A 26,361-nucleotide genomic window follows, 5' to 3' on the forward strand; every position below is an offset into this window, starting at 1 on the left:
GGTAGTAGAAGTCTTTGACCATTAGTACCTTTGATGCATCTCAAAACTCAAAGAGGTGCCTCCCAATGTGGTTTTCTTGGTTCATGCACGAATTGACTAAGCATACGAACTGAATACACAATGTCAGGCCTAGTAACAGTTAAATATATTAATTTACTAATCAACTGTCTGTATTTACTTGAACCATTCAACTTCTCTCATTTCGTTAAAGAAAGTTTCAGATTTTGTTCCTTAGGAAATTTTTTCTGAACGTGCTCCTGTAAGACCTGTGCCTTGAAAAATAAACGTGTCTAAAGTGTTCTTCCTTTGAGACATAAAAATTCCTTTTCTACATCAAGAAAATTCAATGACTAGGAAATATTTCAAATTCCCTAAATCTTTGATAAGAAATTTTTCGAGTAAACAAATCTTGAGATGTTAAATTTCTTTAAGATCATTTCTTGTCAACAGAATATCTTCAACATAGATAAGAACGGCAGTGAAATAAGTACTTCTACTCTTATTAAATAAAGAGTAATCTGTTTTTGACTGAGTGTAGCCTGCATTTTGTATAGTAGTAGAGAATATGGAGAACCAATGGCGAGAAGCCTGTTTTAACCCATAAAGAGATTTATGTAGCCGACATACTGTATTCTACCTCTGTTGGCGAAGACCTGGTGGTAAAGACATGTAAACTTTCTCGTCTAGATTACCATAGAGAAAGACATTTTGAACATCCAACTAATGAATGAACCATTTTCGAGTAGCAGCAATAGTGAGTAAGCAACGAAGTGTAGTAAGTTTCGCTGTAGGAGAAAATGTCTCTATGTAATCAATACCTTCAACTTAGTGTATCTCTTTGCTATCAGCTGAGCTTTAAACAGAACCATCAAAGTTATATTTCATCTTATACAACCGATGACAACAGATAGCTTTATGGTCAGGTGGTAGAGGAACGAAAGACAAGTATGATTACGTTCCAAAGCTGCAATTTCAGCTTTCACTGAAAGTATTGAATGCATTTGAATTATAAATTGACAAGAAACTGAATATCAATCTCATAAATTTCGTTGAGCGTAGATGAATTTTATGAACACTTTGAAAAAAAAAAATGCAACAAAACTGAAAGCAACAATTTTTTACTTCTTCTGACATTGAATTTCAGCGCACTTGTGTCTATACTCCACAACAAAATGGAGTCGTAGAACGTAAGCATCGCCATATCGTAAATGTAGCTAGGTCTCTTCTGTTTCAGCCACAGGTTCCACTAAATTTTTGGGGAGAGTGCATTTTAACTTCGGTTAAAATAAACATATCGAAAGAGAAAGGGGCATGAGCAAACCCACATCGATTGGAGAGAGCAACGACTGCGAGCGAGGACGATAAGTGTCACAATCGCACTTTTCTTGATCGTAGACTTTTGTGATTGTGTGACACTCACTCCCAATACTGCTTGAGTCAAGCCAATTTGGGTTCATGTAGCCTACGACTAGGCAACGTATTCTCAAGCCTCTGGCCCCGTTTTGAGGAGAAGATTTTAGAAAACGGGGCACAGAGATTTATGAAAAGAGTTGAAAGCAAGGTTGAAAGAAAGATTGAAAACAACTTTATATGACTACGAACAAAAGGCAACACAATGGCTTAAAATAGCATATAACTTTCCGGGTAGGTAGGATTTGACAACTAGTCGCATCCTCTTATAGTACATTTGAAGGCGAGGCAGGCGTAGACGTGCTTTTGCCAAACGCTCATACGAAGTCTTGGTGGGAGGAGTCGACAACTAGTCGTATCCCCTATTAGTACATTATGGGGCATTTCGTGTCTACTGGATGTAGACATGATTCGAAAGCGTCATACAGTTAGAAACACACAAGAAGGAACTTATACATCATGAAAGCAATAAAGTGAAAGGGTTTCAGCATGCAATAACGAGCATGCAACCATGGGCAAAACGCCTTGAACAAACATGACTGTGTAATTGTTTTTAAAAAACAACTTTATATGACTACGACCACGGGCATGCGACCATGGGTAAATGTTTTTAAAAAATGATGTAAGAATTAAATTAAAAAATAAATAAAAAAGAAGAAACTAATTTATATAAATGGAAACAAAAAAGGAAAAAACTTGATGCGTATAATTAAATAAATATTTATATTATTAATAAGAATCAGAATTTATATAATTAAAAATGATTTTATAGGCCTATAAATCATCGGCGCGTCTCAACGGTCGACGACAGCTGTATTTCTTTCCGGAATTCAACACTCCCATTCTACTGCTCTCTCAAATTGTTGACCATGAAGAAATCTCTCGGCCGTCGGAAAATTGAAATCAAAAAGCTTGAGAAGAAGAGTAGCCAGCAGGTTACCTTCTCTAAACGCCGCGCCGGACTTTTCAACAAGGCGGCGGAGCTTTCCGTTCTGTGCGGTGCTGAGATCGCGATCCTCGTCTCCTCTGCCACCAACAAGCTCTATACATTCGGTCATCCCAATGTTGAATCGCTCTTGGACCGTTTTCTCACCGGAAATTCTGCTCCGCCTAAGCCGGCTGAGGCCTACCTCCCTCTGCAGGAGTTGAACCGCGATTTTGACGATGTGGCGGCTGAGTTCGACATTGAGAAGAGGCGCGCGGCAGAGCGCTCGAGTAACGATCGATTTTGGTGGGATGAGCCGCTGGAATCTATGAAAATCGACGAACTGAAGCGATTCCGGTCGTCGTTGGTGGAACTGAGAGGAAAAGTGGCGGAGAGAGTGGAGAAATTTACGGATATGAGAACAGAAGGATCTCCGATACCTGCTCTGCAGCCGTCAACTCCTCCGTCGATTACCCTGGTCGGAAACCTCCAACCGCCGCCGACGACTCCATCAATTGACCTCGTCGAAAACCTCCAACAGCCGCCGACACCTCCATCAATTGGTCTCGTCGAAAACCTCCAACGGCCGCCGACGCCTCCATCAATTGGCTTCTTTGAAAATCTCCAATGGCCGTCGACGCCTCCATCAATTGGCCTCTTCGAAAATCTCCGATGGCCGTCGACGCCTCCATCAATTGACCTCGTCAAAAGCCTCCATTGGTCACCGATGCCGTCAATTCACCTTGCTGAAAACGACCAATGTCTGCCGTCGTCGTTTCATATCTCTGGAAACCACTCTGTCGCGCGACGGCTGAATATGCTAGACTAGGGTCTTTGTAATTTGTTCTTGTTGTTTGTTTAATTTTCATGTCGCATGAAAATTAGATAATTGGATTCGGTTGTTTTTTTTTTCCAAAGTGTTGATAAAATTCATCTACGATAGAATGAAATTTATGAGATTAATATTCATGTTTCTTCTCAATTTATAATTCAAATGCATTCAATACTTTCATTCTTAATATCAACTATTCTAAAAAATTGAAGCAAGATTCTCAAAAAAAATTCAATCTAAAACTATTTTTTTAATAGTTTTTTTTTAGAGTTTGAATATGTTATTAATTTTTTTTTTAAATTTGAAAGTATTTTTTGAGAATGCAAAATTCATAATTTATTATTATTATTATTAATTTAGGGTTTGTTTTGAAATTAAATTTTGTTTCAACTTTCTCCCCCTCCTCTTCCTTGCTCGATAAGCCCTCGCGCTTCAGTTTTCACATTCGCCCTCGCATCGAGGTAGTGACAGGCAGATCGATTGCTCCCTCCAAAGCACACAACAGTTCATTGCAGGAGATTTGTGGTTTGCTCATCCCCCTTCCTCTTTCGATATGTTTATTGTTTCTTGAAGTTAAAATGCACTCTCCCCAAAAACTAAATGAAATCTGTGACTGAAAGAGAAGAGACCTAGCTACATTTACGGTATGATGATGCTTACGTTCTACGACTTCATTTTGTTGTGGAGTATAGACATAAGTGCGCTGAAATTCAATGCAACAAGAAGTAAAAGATGGTTGCAAAGAAAGAAACTCAGTCCCATTGTCTGATTGTACTATCTTGATAGTAGCGTGAAATTGGGTTTGAACAAATTAACAAAGTTCATTAACAAATGATGTACTCCTGATTTATGTTGCATAAGAAAAACCCAAGTACATCGAGTAAAATCATCAACAATAGTGAGAAAAAACGCAAACTAGAATGAGATAGGAATTTTATGGGGTCCCAAAACATCACAATGTAACATATCAAAAGACAGAATGTGTTGTTATTGAGTTTCTTGGAGAAGATAATTTAGTTTGCTTTGCTAATGGGCAAATACTACTGTTATGAGAAAAAGTAATTATTAAAATGCAATTCATCCGCTAGAAATTTAAAATGAGAAAATAAAGAATGATCTAGACATAAATGCCATAAATCAAATGACTGAGATACTTAATGAGCGGAAGATTTGATTGGAGATGAAAAAATATGATAGAGACCTCCGAATTGTTTACCCGAGCCAATCATCTTCCCCGCAGCCAAGTCTTGCATAACACAAGAATCCGGATAGAAGGTGACACAACATTCAAGTCATTAGTAAGTTTGCTGATAGACATTAAGTTTAAATTGAATGAAGGTGTTAAGAATATTTAGTACTAAATTATAGTTTACCATATATATCATATTTGATATTTTATTGTAAGACAATATTTGTCTTCTTACCATATGTATCTTTTCATTTATTACTCTTTCCATATCATTGTAATTTATTTGATTATAAATAGATAACTTTCATACTAAATCATTTAGGTGAGGTGTTTTAAGCAAACATTCTCGAGCCCTTTTGGTTTAGCAACCCTGATCCTTTCTTTTCAATGACTTTTAAATCCTCTATTGTTCTTCCCCACCACTATTGTCGGATTTGACGTCGCAAGGGCAGTCTCCATGGCTGCCACATGCGGAGCCGATTGATTACTCTTCGGCTCCACCCTTTTGACCTCCAAATCACCCTTCGCCATACTCTGTACATACAACCTCACCTTCTCCAACACAATCGGTTTCTCCTTAGCCAACATAGCCTCTCTCATTTTCTTCCCAATCAACCCTTCATCCTTCACAGAAACCCTAATCTCAAGATCCTCATCAGCGTTCTCTTTGGAAATATATGGAATATCGATAAGCCCATCGACCTTCTGTAGAGATTTACCTTTGGAATCTGGGCGTCGCACTGGCCTTTTCGCCAACGAAGTCGCCACCGCCCTTCTCGCCAAAATTGGCTCCTTCACCCACTGTGACGACTCTTCCGACTTCAACATTGTTTTTGTCCCTTGCTCTAGGTTTCCCCTTCTATTTCTTGGGTTAGACATATTCTCACCGGAGCCAAGGCAGCATTGTCGCTGAGCGATGATCCCTCTTCATGGGTTAGACATATTCTTGCCGAAGCCAAGACAACATCGCTGCTGAGCGACGATTCCTTTACAGTTTTCGATGCCCAAGAAAGTGTTTCTCTATACCTCCTCCGAACCAGGTTGTCAACATTTTCACGAAAAGTGTTTCTTGACCTCTCTTTGAATTTTTCAGATCCAAGCTTTACGTTCGTTCAAATCCGACGGTCAGCTTGGAGGTGTTAAGGATATTTAGTACTAAATTAGTTTACTATATATATGATGTTTGATATTTTATTACAAGACAAATATCTAGATATTTGCTTCTTACCACAACACAAGCATATTTCCATTTATTACTCTTTCTATATCATTGTAATTTATTTGATTATAAATAGATAACTTTCACACCATTTAGCTGTGGTGATTTAAGCAAACATTCTCAGAAAGAACAAACATTGTTTAATTTAAGGTTAAGATTAAAAGAAACATTGTCAGTATGTGACACGTGTTTTGTCTCTCCATTAGGCAAATTAATTGTAGAAATGATTGCAACCTTTGGTTCAGTCATAACATAAGTTTTGGATATTATATAATTCGTAGCTCCACTATCGAGAATTCATGAATTAGAACTAGTAGAGTTAATAGATAATGCAGAACTAAAAACAAAGTTTTAACATTGACCAGAACCATATGCTTGAGGTGTTTTAATCTGTAACATTGACCCGAAACAAACAAGTTTTAAGGGGCAAGTCCAGGGATTAAGACCAGAACCAAATGTTCTAGACAATTAGAATGGGAATTCGGTTAAGTTTAGGATGGGATGAGAGCCTACAATAGGTGACTTACTAAATATAATTTTTATACTCATCCCAGTTTTTCCTTTTTTTTTTTTTTTTTCCAGGTGTTCCCTAGCTATCGATCAAGGTGAAAGACCGTTCGAAAATTGTGCGGTCATAGAGGGGATCATTCCAGTCTTTTAAAGTCTTTTGTAACTTCCTTTTATAATATATATATATATATTAAAATTTGTATTCCATTCGAAAAATTAAACTTTGTTTCGGATCCATTTTCAAAGTCTCTAAAATTGTATTTGTGACAAAATATATTATTAATCAACTCTTTAAAATAAAGAAAAATATACTACCAACTAATTCCAACGTCACAACTGATTACAACTATATAAAACATATTTCACAACTAAATATAAATATAGTTATACAACATAATATATTCTAAGAATATCTTTTATACCTTAAATCAAATTTTATAATAACTTGTAAAGTTATTTTTCTTAAATTTAAAAATTATTGTTTTATTTCTTAACCGTAGCTTCCTTGACTCACGGAATCTCTCCGGCGTGAGCTCCGTTTGCGAGAAACCCCACGCGAACCTCGGCCAGCAGCGGCGTCCGGCCCTTGCTGTTTCACGCGACGCTGCAGCTGGCAGTTCGATCCGTAGTGGTGCAAGCTTCTGACTAGCAGTTGAATTTGAAGGCAGCTTTCAGCCATTACCCACGCTCAAACAACCTCAGAACATCAATACCCACTCTATTTTTGGATTTATTTTGAGTGCCCACAGCTTAGATTCCCAATCGGAGGACCCACGAAGGACGACTTCAGATTTGAGGGTTCTAATCGAATTCAACACAAACCAGCAAGGATAAAAGTCCTTTTGGATAAGATTCATTGGGTAAAGATGCTCAAAATTCCTTTTGAACTCAAATGAAGTGTTTTAAAATTGTTCTTTACACTTGGAAGCTCTTTCTTAGACTAGTTTTGGACTCCTTTGAAAACTTTTCAGCAAAGACTGGAGTCGTTTTTGATAAGATTGAGGTGGTGCAGTTCTGTTTGGACCTTTTCAAATTCATATTAGTGCTATAATTAGCTTCTAACCTTTAGAACTATCCTATTTGTAGTTTTGGACTAAATTCGGACTGTTTGGTCTATGATTAAGGTTGTTAGTGGGTAAGAAATAGTTGATAAACCCTCCTGAACAGCCATTAACTTCGATTAAGGTTTTGGAACTGAGTTCTAACCTTCAAACCATGATCTTGTTGTTTCAGGAGCCTATTGACCAGTTTAGGAACACAACAGGAGTAGAATTCTACCTGTTGGGTCTGTTTGCTGTTTGCTAAGCATGCTGCAGTATTTAATTGCTTATGTTACTTGATGTACGCTTATTTGAACTATGTTGCTTCTGATGAATCTTGAGAATGTTGAGTATGTTGAGTGAACAAGTTAGTCTGTTACATTGTCTTAGTGTTGAACTTGAGATTAATTAGGTATTAAAGTTTGGTAATGTCCCCTAGTTTAGCATAAAAATTTGGAGATGTTATAGTTGACATCAAAGCGAAGTTGTCCCTAAAGATTGTCCTAGAAACCAGGTTGTTAAGTCAGAGTTAATGGCCTTTCTCATTTTCCTCTCATCACTTGGTGGAGTTTAGTGCATCCATTAATGGGTTGCATGGACGACCTACTTTCTTGGGCAAGATTCAAGGATCTATTGATTGATCAATCCCTCCTTGATGCTATAGAATAAGGTATAGAAGTGGAGTTTTCGTCACTCACTCAAGGGAGCACGTCAGTGACACAATATGAGAGGGGGTATGTTGAATTTTCTTGCTTTACTCTTGATCAGATCGACACAGAAACGAGGAAGGTGGAGAGGTTTATTGAGGGCATTTGTAAAGATTTAAAAGGACTAATAGCATTTCGACGACTGAATGCTTATGCCGCTGTAGTTATGAGTGCCATGATTTTAGATAGAGATGTTCCAAGACTGGAGTAGCCTCAAGAAGTAGGCACTTCATTTGGGGTTAAAAGGAAGTGACATGATGACCCTACAAAGAGTTATGCTCTATGTTGACTAAACACGAAGTTAACCCTCCACCAAGAGAAGGACCTAGGAAGACCTTGGCAAGAGAGACTAAGATCCCAAAAAACCAAAAAAGTCTCTTAGGAAAGGTGCAACCACTTTTTGTAATCAGGCCTACTTATAGAATCAAGAGAAAATCTCCTTTTCTATCTACTCAATGTCAGGGGGCTCCTCAACAATAAGCAATTTACTTGTTTTTTATGCCCTTTGTTTACAAAAGCATCACTTTGAGCTGCTGAACAAAGTATAGAGCTTGTTTCAATTGTGGTATAAAGGGACACTTTGCAAGGTCGTGTCTGACCAAGGGTGAGCAAAATCCTCACAAGCCAACTCCCAAAACTATTTTAGCACGAACACAAGGAGGCTAGTAGAAAGCACGTGTTTTTGCTCATAGAGGAAGCCGTGGGATATGCTAACATAGTTGCAACAGGAACACTACCCTAGACTCGTACCTTTATTTGCTTCTCACCCACTGTATGTTTTGTTAATTTGTTACACCAGGACTATTCTTGGTCCTTCGTGTTCCATCTTTTGTTTTCTTGACGATCTTAGAGCTAGAGCTGTTTGGCTAATTCAGGTGTCCACACCAATCTGGCCAAAGGTTTAAGTTTAGGAGTGACTTGGTAAAGAAGAGATGAAATCAAGGCCAAGTGTTCAAAGTTATTAGACCTAGCAACTTTCACGGACGGATATTTTTAAAGGTGGAGAGTTTGTAACGCCTCGCATTTCAGGAAAAAAAAGTGAAAGAAGAAGAATAGAAAAAGAAAGAAAGAGAAGAAGAAATTGAAGAAGTGAAAGACAAAGAAAGGAGAAGAAGAGAAGAAAGAAAGAGAAATAGAAAGAGAAATGGAGGCGAGATGTAATGCGGTATGTTCTTCCCTAAGATTAATTTCTACTTTTGACATATATTTTGGATTAATTTAGTTCTTATTGGATTTGTTGGAGTTATTAATTTTGATAATTTAATTAAGTGAAGTTTGAAAAGTCCAAGTTATTTCTCCCCATGTTTGAAATATAGTGTAGCTTTGAGTTGTAGAAAAAGAAAAGAAAATGAAAAGAGAAGGAAAAAGGGAAATAAAAGAATGAGAAAAAAAGGAGAACAAGAAACAAAATCTGTTCTTCTTCCCTCATATTGCTGCCCCCAATGTCGTCTATTTGTTGCATTTCCTTTCGTTGTGCCTGTATAGGGCTCTGTCAATAAAATGTCCATATCCAGTTCATTCTTTAGAACCATATCACATTCTAGATCCGATGAAATAGGATGCATTGAGATGATATTTTATAAATACATAATTGAGATGAACTGTCCATATGCAGTTCATCCATTGGAACCATATCACATTCCAAATAAAATATGATGGAATAGGATGAATTGAGATGGTATCTTGTTACTATTTCCTTGCTTTCCAATCGCCTGAAAGTAACAAAAGAACCATCTTGTTTTTCTTCATCAATTTTTGCTTGTTGTTCAGTGCGATGGTTTCGATCACTGCTCCATACGACTATTTTTATGCATTTCTCTTCCAGCGACCATGCAGCTGTTTTCATCTCTAATGATACCCACGAGCTGAAGCCCTCCCTTGAGCGTGATGATACCCTCGAGCTGAAGGACAGTGACAACGTGCTTTGGGTGACAATGACCCAAGTGTAATCTCTTAAGTGCATTTTCTTGGCTGTTCATCGATCCTTGGCCGTGACCTACACTCCAGACAATCCCAAATCAGATTGCCATAATGTTTAAAGTTCAGATCCGTGAGTTAGAATCTTTTCACCAACAAGAATCTGAACCCTTTGGTAAGAATCTAGTTACTTTGAACTCCTTCGAATTCGATTGAAGTACACAAGATTAGCTTCTTGCCATTGAATCCCTTGAAGTTTAGGTTTGGATCGGCCATTTTGAGACATTAAGGACTATTCTATAAAGTTGCTAACACAAGGTAAGTGATTCTTCTATCGGAATGCTTTAATGCTAGGTTGAAAAAAATGTATGATGTTTGAGACTCTTCAAATTGTTGAATGTTGAATGGTGATGTTGATGTAACTGTTACCTTGCGATATCTTTTTGTATTCTTTCTTATTATACAGTCTTTTGAGTGCTTATCTATTTTTGGTTTCATGTACTTGGACTTGATTAATCATATGGTGCAGGGTTGGGGAGATTAAACGATGTCTGCGAAATCAAAGTCCCTTAAGGAATATCTTAAACGCTATGAAAGTAACACCGAGGTGGATAAGAAAAAGAAGAAGAAAAAGAAGAGGACCGCAACAGCAACCAAACCAAATGCTCTAGGTGTTTTAGTCGTGGACGAAGATCCTGTCTGGCAGAAGCCAATAATTATTGAAGAGGATAATGTTGATAATTCGACTGGTAAAGTATTAGAGTTGCTTATGAATGTGTATATTTTGTCCTAGGGATTTTTTTGGCTATTGTTTTTACATCTCCGTTCTCCTATACTGTAGATGAGGAGCCCCAAGTTGATGAAGATATTGAGGTTAAGAGAATGAGGAGGCTTGAAGAACTAAAAGCCAAGCGACCATATAATTCCATAAGTGAAGATGGAAGTGGTTGGGTTTCACTCTCTCCAAACCATGCAAATTCTAGCATGGTGAATGGTGATTTATCTCCACCTCGTAGAACAAGAGCTCGGAATGATACACCTTCTCCATCTAATGAGTTGAAGCCTTCAGTATCTGGTGAAGAAGGTGAAGATTTTTCACCTCCACGGAGGAGGCAGACGCAAAATCCTAGCTCACTTGAACATGAGGAAAAGCCTACAAACTCTAGGTCTCCAAGATCTGACTTATCTCAACCACAAAAGCAGAATGTTTATAGAGATGTGCACGTACAAGGAGCTAACTCAGGGCATTTAGATTGTGCACAGCAAGATATTGACCTATCACCTCCACGACAGCGAAGGAAACGTTACCATACTCCCTCCCCTGAATCCGATGTAAAACTGCACGATCTGTTTCTCCACAGTCTGATTTGTCACCACCTCGGAGATCTGATTGGCAGGCGTCTGAAGCAAATTTAGGGGGCAATCACAAGGCTGCAGGGTTATCTGACCTTTCTCCTCCTCGACGAAGAACTTCAGGCTATGCTGATGGTGCTCATATATCACATGGATCTGATCTTTCACCTCCAAGGAAACAAAGTAAGGATGTGAGGAGAGATCGATCACTTTCAGATAAGCATTTGCAGAGCCATATTGTTACTGATGATTCACAAGAATCACCAGCAGATCTTTCTCCACATAGGAAAATGCAAAAAGCACTGCCGGTTTCAGTCTCCTTTAAACAGGCACGGAAGACTGGTTTGCTTACTCAGAAAGAGTTTGGGGAAGAAATGTCTAAAACTAACAAAGAGGACTGGACGAGGTGAGGTTGTATATTATTTTCCCTTAAAATGTTCTGCCTTAAATAGTCACTTCTGTCTAAGAAATTTTCCTCCATAATTATCTTCTTTTTCTATCTTTTTGATAAGAAAATCGGATGGCTGGTTGTGAATGATGTAGGATGCCATATGAATACATCATAACAAATGCCCGAAAATAAGAATTGCTGAGGGATGAACGTGTTTCAGAATTTGGATAGTTTTTTTTGTGGTGTTTGTCCATATTTCCGTATTTCCCCTCATGAAGTTTTATTAGTCGATGCCATATCTATTTGTGCTTCATGATGGAGAGACTATGGTTTGCTTTTGACCATGGTTTCAAACTTTCATTAAGTGGCTGTTGCAATGATCAGTGAAACATGATCTTTAAAGCCGATTAGCCGAGTGACCTCCCAGTATTTAATATATGTTCATTTTGTGAAAGTTATAATAGAATCAATGAACCCCTCTATGTTTGCCAGGTTCAGCACTGAAAACTACTGTTGTTATGCAGTAGTGTAGTCAGAAAAAACATCATAGCCCTATTATGAAAACTTACGAAGTCAACATAGGTGAAGTTTGAAAACTCCAAAACATTACCAAACAAGGGCCTTTTAAGTAAAATTAATTACTTTATAGTAGTAATTACAAAGAACTATTAAGCAACCAGAAGTATTACCTTTGGCTAAATTTGAGGAATTTAATCAAGCATGTGTTTATGCCTTGTGTGGTTATGCTTTTCAAATGATTTCTATATGGATTTACAAAGATGGAATAACCATTTTTTTTGTCTTCTAGATTTAAAGAGATGAATCCTTCTGCAAGTAGTAATGCAGAGCCTGTGTATCGAGATAAGATTAAAGGTTAGGCAATCGACATCTAACCTATCTTACCGAAAATTTGGCATTATGTGATACAATCTACCTCACAATTCAGAACATTACAGGAGATCGAATTTCAAAAGAGGAATTCTTAAAAGCACGAGGAAAAATAGAAGAAAAGCCCAAGGTACTTTGAGTAGTTATATCATAAATTATTGTATGATAAAATTTCATTAGAGCTGTATTTGATGACTTCCTTCTCAGGAGATAAAGTTCTTATCATAACCTATATGCTTTTATCAAATATCTTTGTCGCTGCTTGTGATGATCTTCCTTCTCAGGAAATAAAATTGGAATGGGGCAAGGGCTTAGCTCCAAAACGAGAAGCTGAAGCTGAACGTATGGAATTAGAACTCGAGAAGGATAGACCATTTGCACGGTCAAGGTAAAACTGAGTACTCTCGGATTTTAGTTTCATCAGTGCTTCTTCTGGGATATCAAATACCTGTGTGCCTCTATTAGCTAGGTGTTGAAGGTTTATAACTGGATACTCTCCAATTTTAGTATCTTTATTCTCTTTCCTTTTATTGTCAAAGATTTCCTAACGTCTGGATTCTTGAAAGATGAATCCAAGTGTAATTTTTGTTGTACTTTTACGAGACTAGAAGGCCCTTTAATGTCTGCCAAATTGTTTTCAGTAATGATGCCGAGCTTGACTCAATGTTGAGGGAGAGACTGAGATGGGGCGATCCCATGGCACATTTGGTGAAGGTAACCAATTGAAATTCTAAAATGAGTTGAAGTTGAAGAACTGATAGTAGGTCTGACCTCTTGCATTGCACATATTGCAGAAAAAGCAATCTGAGATGGCTCTTCCTGATCTAGGAGACAGTGAGAAGATGAAGGAATCAGGGTTCATTATTCCGCAGGATATTCCACCTCACAGCTGGCTAAAGAGGGGATTGGATGCTGCACCTAATCGATATGGTATAAGACCAGGAAGACATTGGGATGGAGTCGATCGTAGCAACGGTTAGTTTATTTCTGATTCATTTCGATTGTTATCAAAAAGCTTAGTGGTATATTGAAACATATTGATGCTTGAGGACTAAATTTAAAAATAATTTGAGGTTAGGATCAGTCAGGCCTTTGTATATTCTTTTTAACTGCATTGTGCTCGAAAAAAAGCAGACACAGGCGTCGACTCTGTGTTTTGGTCTTGCATCGATGTTCATACATTGTTTAATTGGTTTTCGTTGTAGGATTCGAGAAGCAAATGTTCAAGAGGATGAACAAGAAACGAGCTACTGAAAGGGAAGCATATCTTTGGTCTGTGTCTGATATGTAACATGAAAGGATGGTGTGCTTAGATGGAAGATATCACATCTTTTCAAGGTCTTGTTTTCTTATAATTGTAAGTTCATCCATAATAGCTATTTAGGATTGTTCATCCAAAATAGTTATTGTGGGTTAATTACCTCTTATGTTTTGGTTTTAATATGATCCCTTTAGTTTTATGGTTTGATTAATTCTCCCAAACTGTTTGTGTCATGATCAGAGGTTAAGATTTTGTTTACACGACACGTCTTTGGACGTGGGAGGGAAGCGATCACCTAACCTTCAATGTAAGGTATGTGTTCAGGTTAAACTGGTCAATTTTACTTGATTTAATACAGTTTAACAAGTTGCATCCATATGCAGGGTTGATCTTCGGAACTAGAAACTGGGTAAATTTTGTCTGATTTTAACCCTATCTCTTCTTCTAGCTTCACTGGTAATATGTAAATATCAATTTGGATTGAAAACAAAACTTCATAAATTTGTTTTTGTTGAATAAACATTAATTATATATATATATACATATATATATATATATTTTTTTTCCTTTAGTGGATTTTAAACTAGAGTAATGTAGATTGTTCTTTCTATTGGGAAGGAGTAGAGAGGAAGACAAAACATATAAGTAATAGAAAAATGTTTTGTGTCTCCACTCAAAATAGTGTGATTTTTATTTTTTGTTTTTCTTTTTTTGCTTTTTACAATTTGGTATTATAGGCAATGACGAATGTGACGGGTCAAATGCTGCTACCGCGACTAAAGAAGACAAACTACGAGAATTAGGGCATTCAAATCAAAGCTCTTCTCGATTTTTAAGATGCATGGGAGGTGGTCGAAGAAGGTCTTGAAGAATCAAAAGATACCACGGATTATACGGCGGTACAAAACAAGGTGTTGAAAGAGGTGCGATCAAAGGATAAGGTGGCACTATACATGTTTACTTTATTCATAATGTTACCCAAATATATTTTTTTCAAGGCATATCACAAGGTATTTTATGTTGAACACAACTCTATGTGGTAAACACTCCCACTTTTTATTACGACCAATCGAGAAGAGATTACAAGACACCTTTTAGAATACTACTCCTTTGTATTTCTTCGACTGAAAACTTAAGTAGGGTCAAAGGTATTTGTACTAAAGACTCTTTCTTCTCTAAAATATCTAGATATTTTTATTCTAAAATATTAACTAAAATAAATATAATACAATTATATTGCTTGACTTCATTGAACTAATGATGATATTTTAACATTTTATTCTTGTTACAAAACGGATGCAACGATCCTTTGCTGATGGCTATCAACTTCATCAACCAATTGTTCCACATTCGTCAGGGCATCAAACTCTGCCATAAATCTTTCCATGGCTAAGGCAGGCAAGCACAGAGGTACCATAATTCCCTTTTCTCCTTTTTTATCCACGAAAGATATACAAAAGCTTAACGTGCCAGGGAAAGTTCCGAACCCTCCTGCTGTAAGTCCGCCATAAACGGCCTTTCCCCATCCAAAGTCCACCTCTTCAAACCCAACCCTCCTTAGGTCTGATACTATATATGGCCAACCTGCCGTGAAAAGGGATCGCCCTTTCATCACTACAAGATCCAACAAAGAGTTTACGTACTCATTCGTCACCTTAGCCTTAGCCTTCCTAATCAATTCAACAGCATGACCTAGTGGGTTACCACAAAGATTTGCAACTGTGGTGAGTTCTGCCGGAAAAACCAAAACATTACCATAATATCCTAACGGTAAAGAGTTGATCTTGGTGCGTAGATTTACAGGGAAAACAAAGCACACTTTCTCCTCTGGGCTCAGTTGGAGGACTATGGTTCGGAGGCGCCAAACATAGGCTGCGATGAGCTCGAAGGATGAACAATGGCGAAGGTGCGCGGGTAAGGTTTGACGAAGGGCTGAGATTTTGAGAGGACTAAAAAATATGAAGCGGTGGGCCATGTTGTCGATTGGAATGGCGGTGTCGTTGGTGACAGGAACTTGGTCGTATTCAGGGTGGCGACAAGTTATTCTGGGAGGGTCCCTTGCGGTTAAGAGAGCTCTTTGCCATACTGGAAAAATTGATGGAGCATAGGCTCCACGAGCTATCTCTGCTATAGCCTTCATGAGTTGGACGAGGCCGAAACCATCGGCCATTGTATGATTAAGACGAATAGCAAAAATGAAACCACCACACTTGAGTCGTGTCACCTACACGACCAATAGAGAGACAAAAACTGAAATCAATTGTTATTTTTTTAGTATAACTGAGGAGGAGTGTAGATTTGAATCTCAAACCTCTAGAAGTATTGTAAATAAATGTTTAAACAAATATGCTATTATACCTGAATGAGTAATAATGGAGAATTAACCATACTATCAGAATTTGGAACATTGTATATAACATCTTGAAACCATGAAAGTGAAGATGAAAATTGAAGAGCATCGCCAAATTGTTCCAAGGTTACATCTGCATCTGCTTCAATGAACAAGATTCCTTCACCGGTACATTCTACAAATAGCTTTCTACCCGGCCCTTCTCTTAGTCTTCCTGCAAAAGGATAATAAAACACCAACGTCCTTGCAATTGCTTCTTTTATTATCTTCACTGAGTCTCTCCCTTCTAAATTTGGATTATGTTCATAGAAATTTAGTAATGGAATTTGAAATCTTAAGCTTTGGTGATCATCCATATCTGATAGTTGCTTAAATTCATGGGGTGTAGGATTTGCTGGAACAATCACTTCTGGTTCACATTTTCGTACTTTGAAGGTAAAGTCAATGGTTGGCATTATTGATACACGAAATAGAGAGGTATGTGAAAATATAGTGAATGAGTGAGTGTGAGGATGAAAGATGTATTTAAAAGGAGTTGGATGAAGCGAAAAAGTGAATCAAGATTGAAAAACCACTCGACACTTTTATTCATATAAGAAAGGTCGAGAGGATGGATGAACCTGAGAGAAGGATCCAGAACCAATACCTTTTGATAGATAACAGACACAAGCAATAGCACTTTTCTTGGCAGGGAACTTTGCAATTGTGCAGCACTCACTCCTAACACCTAGTGAGTCAAATCAATTTGTATTCGCGTCACCTACAACTAGGCAACGTTTACTCAAGCCTCTGGCCCCATTTGAGAATAATGTTTTAGAAAATGAGGATAGAGAGATTTTTAAAAGTGAGTTTGAAAGTAAGAACGAGAAAATTTGAAAAGAAACGTTGTGTAACTATAAACCAAAGGCAAACACAATGACTTAAATAGCATGTAACTTTGAGGGTAAGGAGAATTTGACAACTAGTCTCATTCTCCTATGGTACATTTTGAGGCGATTTAGTTTTGGCAAATCTAGATGTGATTTCGCCGAACGGTCGTACAAAATCAATAAGAAGGAGGAGTTGACAAACAAAAAAGTTCGGCGTACAGGGTTCTACTAATAGAATTTATTTGTAATAACTAAGTCTCCACACCTATGCAATTATAAAAACTAGTACCTTCAAATCTTTATTAGTGAGAAATTATTAAGATTTATTTTTCATCATTGACTTTTTAGTTTTTTTAGTTGTAATCTCTCCATTAACTAATCCTCCCAAGGAAATTAACATTGTTCAAATACAGGAAGCTCAAGAGTCTCACATATTATAGCACATTGTGGTTTAGGGGTGTGTAAGCTCCTCTCCTCCATCATTGTTGGACCTCCAAGAAAACAATAACTTTGATGAAGCCCTTCACTTCAAAATAATGCTATCTTTGGATTTTTGGAAAGTAATTGGGTTTTCTTCCAAGGGTTAATCAACAAAAATGAATGCAATTAAAACTTATTCAATTGAAGTTATTATTTAAGAACAAAATTAATGGAAGCTACCCATTTTTACATTATTTTGTACCTAATTTTCTAGAGTTTAATAATTGACCATTAAAAGTTTAGGTGGAATGGTAAGAAACACTAATTGACCAATAATTTGGGATATGAGCTGATTTTTCTATTAAAAATAAGGTTACTACTATATGACTAGCAGAAACATTCATTTAAAATAGTTCATAAACTACTATAGGCTTAAACGTTGGAAGGAAAAATCTTTAAAACAACACAAAAATATATAAAACGAAATAAATGTCGTAATAATTGTAACAACACTAGGAAAACAGAATATTGTCGTAATCTAACCTAAGACTAAGAAATAAACAAAATGCAACTACTGTAACACTAATTCCATGACATTCATCGTGATGCGACCATCATCTGTACTGGGATCTTTATCTAAAATGTAAGAGTAGTACATGACTTGAATATTTTAAGAAATATTCAATAAGTAACCCACTATTCAGGTCGGGAAACACAAACACGTGCAACATGATGAGACCTATCCTTTTAACATATCATAGCATGTGATGTCCCACATTGGTTGGGGAGGAGAACAAATCACCCTTTATAAGGGTGTGGAAACCTTCCCCTAGCAGATGCGTTTTAAAGCCTTGAGGGGAAACCCGAAAGGGAAAGCCCAAAGAGGACAATATCTGCTAGCGGTGGATCTGGGGAAAGCCCAAAGAGGACAATCGGTGGATCTGGGGAAAGCCCAAAGAGGACAATATCTGCTAGCGGTGGATCTGGGTCGTTACATAGCATGACCTTAGATAGTTTTCGGTCCGGGGAAGGTTAGACGTGCAGTACTTCTTTACGTATGGCCCACACATGCGAGCATGAACCCACCAGGCGAGCTCGCACAACCATGGGGTCTTACCTCACTGATATTTTTCTCATATCTCATCTTCTCGTTCCCACGTGGCTTCTCTGTTTGGTGGTTTTGCCACAATACCTTGATGAATGCAATATTTCTCGTTCCCACGTGGCTTCTCTGTTTGGTGGTTTTGCCACAATACCTTGATGAATGCAATATCTCTGGTGCATAATGCTTTCACCTCATAAGCTAGAATCCTTACAGGTTTCTCCTAGTAACTCAGGTTCTCGTCAATTTGAAGGGCTCGTAATCTATCATGTGAGTAGGGTTCATTATATACTTTTATGAGCATTGACACATGAAACACATCATATACACTTGAGAGGGAGGGTGGTAGGGTCAGCTTATATGCCACTGGTCCAATTCACTCTACGATTTTGAAGGGTCCGATTAACCGAGGACTTAACTTGTCCTTACGCCCGAATCTAAAAAAACCTTTCATTGGGGCCACCCTCAAGAATACCATATCCTCTACTTCGAATTTCAAGCTACTACGCTTTACATCAGCATAGCTCTTCTGTCTGCTTTGAGCGGTAAGCTTTCTTGCCCTGATCTTTTATACGGGCTCATTGGTAATTCAGACTAACTTCGGTCCCATTAGTTCTTGTTCACCCACTTCATCCCAACACAACCGGGATCTACTCCATTTTTCATATAACTCTTCAAACGGTGTCATTCCATTAGTTGCTTAAAACCTATTGTTTTATGTGAACTCCATTCGATGCAGTTTGGAGTCTCAACTCCTTGTAGAATCCAATACGCAAGCGCATAACATATCTTCTAAAATTTGGTTCAAACGCTCAATCTGATCGTCTGTTTGTGGGTGGAAGGCAGTACTAAAGTCGAGTCGAGTACCCAACACTTTCTGGAGTTTGCACCAAAATGCTGATGTAAAACATGGGTCTTGAATCGAAACTATCGACACTGGAACCCAATGTAGCTTTACAATTTTTTTTTCACATATAGCGGAGCCCAATTATCTACTATATACGTTGCCATACTAGGTAGGAAGTCTGCTGTTAGTCAGTATGTCAACGATTACCCAGATTACTGTATATCCTTTCAGTGTTTTAGGTAGGCCTACGGTGAAGTCCATAACAATATTTTTCTGCTTCCATTTTGGTATATTGAGGGGTTGCAACAGTCTCACTCTTGTCTGTCTAGGGGATTTCACATGTTGACACACTACGCACTTACTCACGAATTCAGCTATGTCTTTTTTTCATACTTCACCACTAGAAATGTTGTTTCAAATCTTGGTTAACGCCTAGATGCTTAGAGAATTGCGAGTTATTAGCCTCGGTTAGTATCTCGTTCCTTAGCTCCTCCACTGTTGAAACACACAGTCGTTCATGACATATCAATCCACTATTTGATGATTTGGAGAAACTGTCCACTAGACACAACTCCTTCAATTACTAATGCTATCTTGGCTCGATAGAAGTCCGTCTACACCTGTGACTCTTTGGTGATGAGGGCCAATGAGTGTGTTGTTTTTCGGCTTAGAGCATCGGCGACAATATTTGATTCTCTAGGTTGGTACTAAATGTCTCTGTTATAATCCTTCATCAACTCTAACCATCTTTGTTGTCTCATGTTTAATTCTTTCTTGGTGAAGAAATACTTTAAGCTTTTGTGGTCAGTATAAATCTGAATTTTTTCTCCATACAGGTAGTGTTGCCAAATTTTAAGTGCAAACACCATCGTGGCCCACTCTTAAGTCGTGCGTAGGGTAGTTCTTCTCATAGTTCTTCAACTGACGAGATGCATACGCGACAACCTTACCCTTTTGCATCAAAACGCATCCTAGTCCCTTCTTAGAGGCGTCACTATATATCACATATCTCTTTGAGCTCTCTAACATTGTAAGCACTGGGGCTGACACTAATGTCTATTTTAGGTCTTGAAAACTTGCCTCAAATGCATTCTTCCATACAAATGGAACACCTTTCTTCGTCAACTATGTGAGCGGTGAGGTTATTCTAGCAAAGTCTTGCACAAACCACCAGTAGTATCCTGCTATCCCTAGAAAATTGTGCACCTTAATAATTATGGGCGGGCGATCTCACTTAGTGACCGCTTTAATCTTGGTGGGGTCTAATAAAATTCCATCCTTCAACATCACGTTTCCTAAAAACTAGACTTGTCGTAGCCAAAATTCGCATTTGAGAATTTAACGTACAACTTGTTCTCTCTCAAGAACGTTAGGACCTTTCAGAGGTGTCGTTGATGTTCTTAATTTGTCTTCGAGTACACTAGAATGTTGTCTATAAACACGATGACAAACGTGTTAAAGACACTACTTGAATATTCGGTTCATTTACTCCATGAATATTGTCGAGGCATTAGTGTGACAAAATGACATTACCACAAACTCGTAGTGGCTCCATCCTTTGACACCACGTTCTAAAAACGAGACTTGTCGTAGCCAAAATTCGCATTTGAAGAAGTTGATGTACAACTTGTTCTCTCTCAAGAACGTTAGGACATTTGAGAGGTGTCGTTGATGTTCTTAATCTGTCTTCAAGTACACTAGAATGTTGTCTATAAACATGATGACAAACATGTCAAGACACTACTTGAATACTCGGTTCATTTACTCCATGAATATTGTCGAGGCATTAGTGAGACAAAACGACATTACCACAAACTTGGAGTGGCTGTACCTTGTTCTAAATGTTGTCTTCCACACATCCCCCTTCTTTAATCTTAATATGGTGATAACATGATCCAAGATTTATCTCTGAGAACACTGTCACTTCTTTGAGTTGATCAAACAAATATTTGATATGAAGGAGTGGATATTTATTCTTCACCGTCCTCTTGTTTAACTCTTTATAGTCGATGCACAGACGTATCGAGTTATCCTTCTTCTTAACAAATAGAACAGACACAGCCCAAGGACATAAATTAGGGTGGATGAAGCCTTTGTCTAGTAGATCTTGTTATTGCACCTTGAGTTATTTTAGTTCCGCTTGCGCCATGCAGTAAGGGGCTTTAGAAATAGGTCATGTACCTGACTCAAGTTCTATACCGAAATCCACAGCTATGGAAAGGGTATCCTGTTAAAATAAGACTCACTAATTTGTGAAGTAAATCTCACATACACTAATGATAGAACGCTCCGATACCGCTTTGTGAAAAAACTACTCGAGTACTTGTGAAGGAGATGTCAAGAGAGGAGAGACAAGGAGACAAAGAACACTGATTTTATCAAAAAGGCTTTTCTACTGCTATTTATTTCTTTTCTCTCTCTCTCTGTTTTGTTCTGACTTTACAATAAAAGGATTATGTATTGTGGATATCTGATTTGGTCAACCGTGACAATTTCGTAATTTTAAATTTCAAAGATATTTGATTAATTTTATTTTTAAATATATTAATCTTATTAAAAAAAAAAAAATTAAGCACCTTAGTATAATCTGATCATGACATATTAAGCCTTCCGTTAAAATTTCATGGGCAACTGAATCCAATTAGTGGATATCGAAAATGTTTTTGTTTCTTTAAATTGCACCAAAGTTATTTCTATCATAGCAAACTTCATAAATTAAAGATGGTTGCCAACATATATAAATTTATTGTGGTAATTTGTTATAAATGGAAATATTAAATCTTAGAATTACTACATATAATGGTAAAAATTGATTCCATTCCATTAAATAATTTGAAAACATTTAATATATTTAACTCCCATTCATTCATTTTTTTTAATTACACTCTCTCCATTGATTAAGCCTTCTTCCACTCTTTCCAAGTGAACCTTAACTCAATTTTTTATAAGCTAATATATATATATATATATATATATATATATATATCAAAACTAAGATTCAAAACTACATTTTGCTTAATTAGTAAATAAATAAAAACATCAAATATGTGTGGAATACTTTGTTGAAATTATGTTAATACTTCACATTATTTTAATAAAAATTATATTGACAAATAAAAACTATCTATTATTTTTTTTTTGAAATTAATATATATTTTAAAAAATATATAAGAAGATGGACAAAAATTTCCCAAAGGAAACTCAATCGGCTCAAATTCCGGATATGAAATCTCTGTCTCGATCACCACAAAAGTTAATGGAGAATTGGTAGAGATAGAGATTGAAATAGGAGGCAAAGATGGAAAGCTCCATAGTTTTCTTAGATTATTTCATAGGGGACGAGCAATTAAACTTTTAGGCTTGGATTAATGGAAGATAAATCCCATTAATTTTTGTAATTAAAGATATAATAAAGGTATAATTTTTTTTTATTTTTTTTTAGTAATATCTGTAATATTGACTTAGAGTCGTTACCCTATGTATGACATAACTTTTTATGCGAAAACATTCATTTTTATGAAGCCATAAACTTATACTAAAATAAAACCAAGAAAATATTAAAAGAACAATACCCTATAGTACCCTAAGATCTACAAAAATAAATGCAACTATCATATGCAAGTCCTATGGTCTTTGATGCGACGCTGCCGTCAACTGTATAGGGGTGTCTTACCTTTACCTAAAATATAAAAGTAGTACGTGGATGGAGTATTTTAAGAAATAATCCGTAAGTGACACCACTATTGGGTACAACATGAACAGGGACCTATCATTAAAAACCATAGTCTCTTAGGTGGCATTTAGTCTCATCATTATAGTGTACATGTTCGTACTCATCATAAAAGGGAAGTATCTCGATGCATGTGAACATACAATATGCATGAGATCCCTATACTTTTCATCTTAAACAATTCATGTAGAACAACTCCATTCATTCCTCACATATTACCCTAGGTAATCTGCATGCATAAGCTTTCATACATTATATCATTCATAATATTAAACGAAGTGTAGTAAGTTTCGTTGTAGGAGAAAATGTCTCTATGTAATCAATACCTTCAACTTGAGTGTATCTCTTTGCTATCAGCTGAGCTTTAAACAGAACCATCAAAGTTATATTTCATCTTGTACAACCAATGACAACCGATAGCTTTATGGTCAGGTGGTAGAGGAACGAAAGTCAAGTATGATTACGTTCCAAAGCTGCAATTTCAGCTTTCACTGAAAGTATTGAATGCATTTGAATTATAAATTGACAAGAAACTGAATATCAATCTCATAAATTTCGTTGAGCGTAGATGAATTTTATGAACACTTTGAAAAAAAAAAATGCAACAAAACTGAAAGCAACAATTTTTTACTTCTTCTGACATTGAATTTCAGCGCACTTGTGTCTATACTCCACAACAAAATGGAGTCGTAGAACGTAAGCATCGCCATATCGTAAATGTAGCTAGGTCTCTTCTGTTTCAGCCACAGGTTCCACTAAATTTTTGGGGAGAGTGCATTTTAACTTCGGTTAAAATAAACATATCGAAAGAGAAAGGGGCATGAGCAAACCCACATCGATTGGAGAGAGCAACGACTGCGAGCGAGGACGATAAGTGTCACAATCGCACTTTTCTTGATCGTAGACTTTTGTGATTGTGTGACACTCACTCCCAATACTGCTTGAGTCAAGCCAATTTGGGTTCATGTAGCCTACGACTAGGCAACGTATTCTCAAGCCTCTGGCCCCGTTTTGAGGAGAAGATTTTAGAAAACGGGGCACAGAGATTTATGAAAAGAGTTGAAAGCAAGGTTGAAAGAAAGATTGAAAACAACTTTATATGACTACGAACAAAAGGCAACACAATGGCTTAAAATAGCATATAACTTTCCGGGTAGGTAGGATTTGACAACTAGTCGCATCCTCTTATAGTACATTTGAAGGCGAGGCAGGCGTAGACGTGCTTTTGCCAAACGCTCATACGAAGTCTTGGTGGGAGGAGTCGACAACTAGTCGTATCCCCTATTAGTACATTATGGGGCATTTCGTGTCTACTGGATGTAGACATGATTCGAAAGCGTCATACAGTTAGAAACACACAAGAAGGAACTTATACATCATGAAAGCAATAAAGTGAAAGGGTTTCAGCATGCAATAACGAGCATGCAACCATGGGCAAAACGCCTTGAACAAACATGACTGTGTAATTGTTTTTAAAAAACAACTTTATATGACTACGACCACGGGCATGCGACCATGGGTAAATGTTTTTAAAAAATGATGTAAGAATTAAATTAAAAAATAAATAAAAAAGAAGAAACTAATTTATATAAATGGAAACAAAAAAGGAAAAAACTTGATGCGTATAATTAAATAAATATTTATATTATTAATAAGAATCAGAATTTATATAATTAAAAATGATTTTATAGGCCTATAAATCATCGGCGCGTCTCAACGGTCGACGACAGCTGTATTTCTTTCCGGAATTCAACACTCCCATTCTACTGCTCTCTCAAATTGTTGACCATGAAGAAATCTCTCGGCCGTCGGAAAATTGAAATCAAAAAGCTTGAGAAGAAGAGTAGCCAGCAGGTTACCTTCTCTAAACGCCGCGCCGGACTTTTCAACAAGGCGGCGGAGCTTTCCGTTCTGTGCGGTGCTGAGATCGCGATCCTCGTCTCCTCTGCCACCAACAAGCTCTATACATTCGGTCATCCCAATGTTGAATCGCTCTTGGACCGTTTTCTCACCGGAAATTCTGCTCCGCCTAAGCCGGCTGAGGCCTACCTCCCTCTGCAGGAGTTGAACCGCGATTTTGACGATGTGGCGGCTGAGTTCGACATTGAGAAGAGGCGCGCGGCAGAGCGCTCGAGTAACGATCGATTTTGGTGGGATGAGCCGCTGGAATCTATGAAAATCGACGAACTGAAGCGATTCCGGTCGTCGTTGGTGGAACTGAGAGGAAAAGTGGCGGAGAGAGTGGAGAAATTTACGGATATGAGAACAGAAGGATCTCCGATACCTGCTCTGCAGCCGTCAACTCCTCCGTCGATTACCCTGGTCGGAAACCTCCAACCGCCGCCGACGACTCCATCAATTGACCTCGTCGAAAACCTCCAACAGCCGCCGACACCTCCATCAATTGGTCTCGTCGAAAACCTCCAACGGCCGCCGACGCCTCCATCAATTGGCTTCTTTGAAAATCTCCAATGGCCGTCGACGCCTCCATCAATTGGCCTCTTCGAAAATCTCCGATGGCCGTCGACGCCTCCATCAATTGACCTCGTCAAAAGCCTCCATTGGTCACCGATGCCGTCAATTCACCTTGCTGAAAACGACCAATGTCTGCCGTCGTCGTTTCATATCTCTGGAAACCACTCTGTCGCGCGACGGCTGAATATGCTAGACTAGGGTCTTTGTAATTTGTTCTTGTTGTTTGTTTAATTTTCATGTCGCATGAAAATTAGATAATTGGATTCGGTTGTTTTTTTTTTCCAAAGTGTTGATAAAATTCATCTACGATAGAATGAAATTTATGAGATTAATATTCATGTTTCTTCTCAATTTATAATTCAAATGCATTCAATACTTTCATTCTTAATATCAACTATTCTAAAAAATTGAAGCAAGATTCTCAAAAAAAATTCAATCTAAAACTATTTTTTTAATAGTTTTTTTTTAGAGTTTGAATATGTTATTAATTTTTTTTTTAAATTTGAAAGTATTTTTTGAGAATGCAAAATTCATAATTTATTATTATTATTATTAATTTAGGGTTTGTTTTGAAATTAAATTTTGTTTCAACTTTCTCCCCCTCCTCTTCCTTGCTCGATAAGCCCTCGCGCTTCAATTTTCACATTTGCCCTCGCATCGAGGTAGTGACAGGCAGATCGATTGCTCCCTCCATAGCACACAACAGTTCATTGCTCATCCTCCTTCCTCTTTCGATATGCTTATTGTTTCCTGAGGTTAAAATGCACTCTCCCCAAAAATTAAATGGAATTTGTGACCGAAAGAAAAGAGACCTAGCTACATTTACAATATGATGATGCTTGCGTTCTACGACTTCATTTTGTTGTGGAGTATAGACATAAGTGCGCTGAAATTCAATGCCACAAGAAGTAAAAAATGGTTGCAAA

At 37.4% G+C, this 26,361-nt stretch overlaps 3 protein-coding genes and 1 pseudogene across 3 annotated transcripts; 3 read left to right on the plus strand and 1 right to left on the minus strand.

Moving 5' to 3' along the window:
* Positions 1-2,279: 2,279 nt before the first annotated feature.
* LOC111777767 (agamous-like MADS-box protein AGL61) lies at positions 2,280-3,164 on the plus strand. Its single transcript, XM_023657482.1, has one exon. It carries the CDS (start codon positions 2,280-2,282, stop codon positions 3,162-3,164), a length of 885 nt encoding a protein of 294 aa, XP_023513250.1.
* A 3,957-nt stretch (positions 3,165-7,121) lies between these two features.
* Positions 7,122-14,745, plus strand: LOC111776993 (annotated as a pseudogene).
* Positions 14,746-14,919: 174 nt separating this feature from the next.
* On the minus strand, positions 14,920-16,516 carry LOC111777692 (benzyl alcohol O-benzoyltransferase-like). Its single transcript, XM_023657412.1, has 2 exons — positions 16,001-16,516; positions 14,920-15,866 (listed from the first exon to the last, which is right to left on the minus strand). The coding sequence occupies exons 1-2, from the start codon at positions 16,445-16,447 to the stop codon at positions 14,928-14,930; spliced, it is 1,386 nt and encodes a 461-aa protein (XP_023513180.1). The 5' UTR covers positions 16,448-16,516; the 3' UTR covers positions 14,920-14,927.
* Positions 16,517-24,748: 8,232 nt separating this feature from the next.
* On the plus strand, positions 24,749-25,633 carry LOC111777768 (agamous-like MADS-box protein AGL61). The gene has a single exon (XM_023657483.1). The coding sequence runs from the start codon at positions 24,749-24,751 to the stop codon at positions 25,631-25,633; it is 885 nt and encodes a 294-aa protein (XP_023513251.1).
* The last annotated feature ends 728 nt before the right edge of the window (positions 25,634-26,361 follow it).

This window comes from Cucurbita pepo, chromosome LG16 (assembly GCF_002806865.2).
Source record: "Cucurbita pepo subsp. pepo cultivar mu-cu-16 chromosome LG16, ASM280686v2, whole genome shotgun sequence".
NCBI lineage: Eukaryota > Viridiplantae > Streptophyta > Magnoliopsida > Cucurbitales > Cucurbitaceae > Cucurbita > Cucurbita pepo.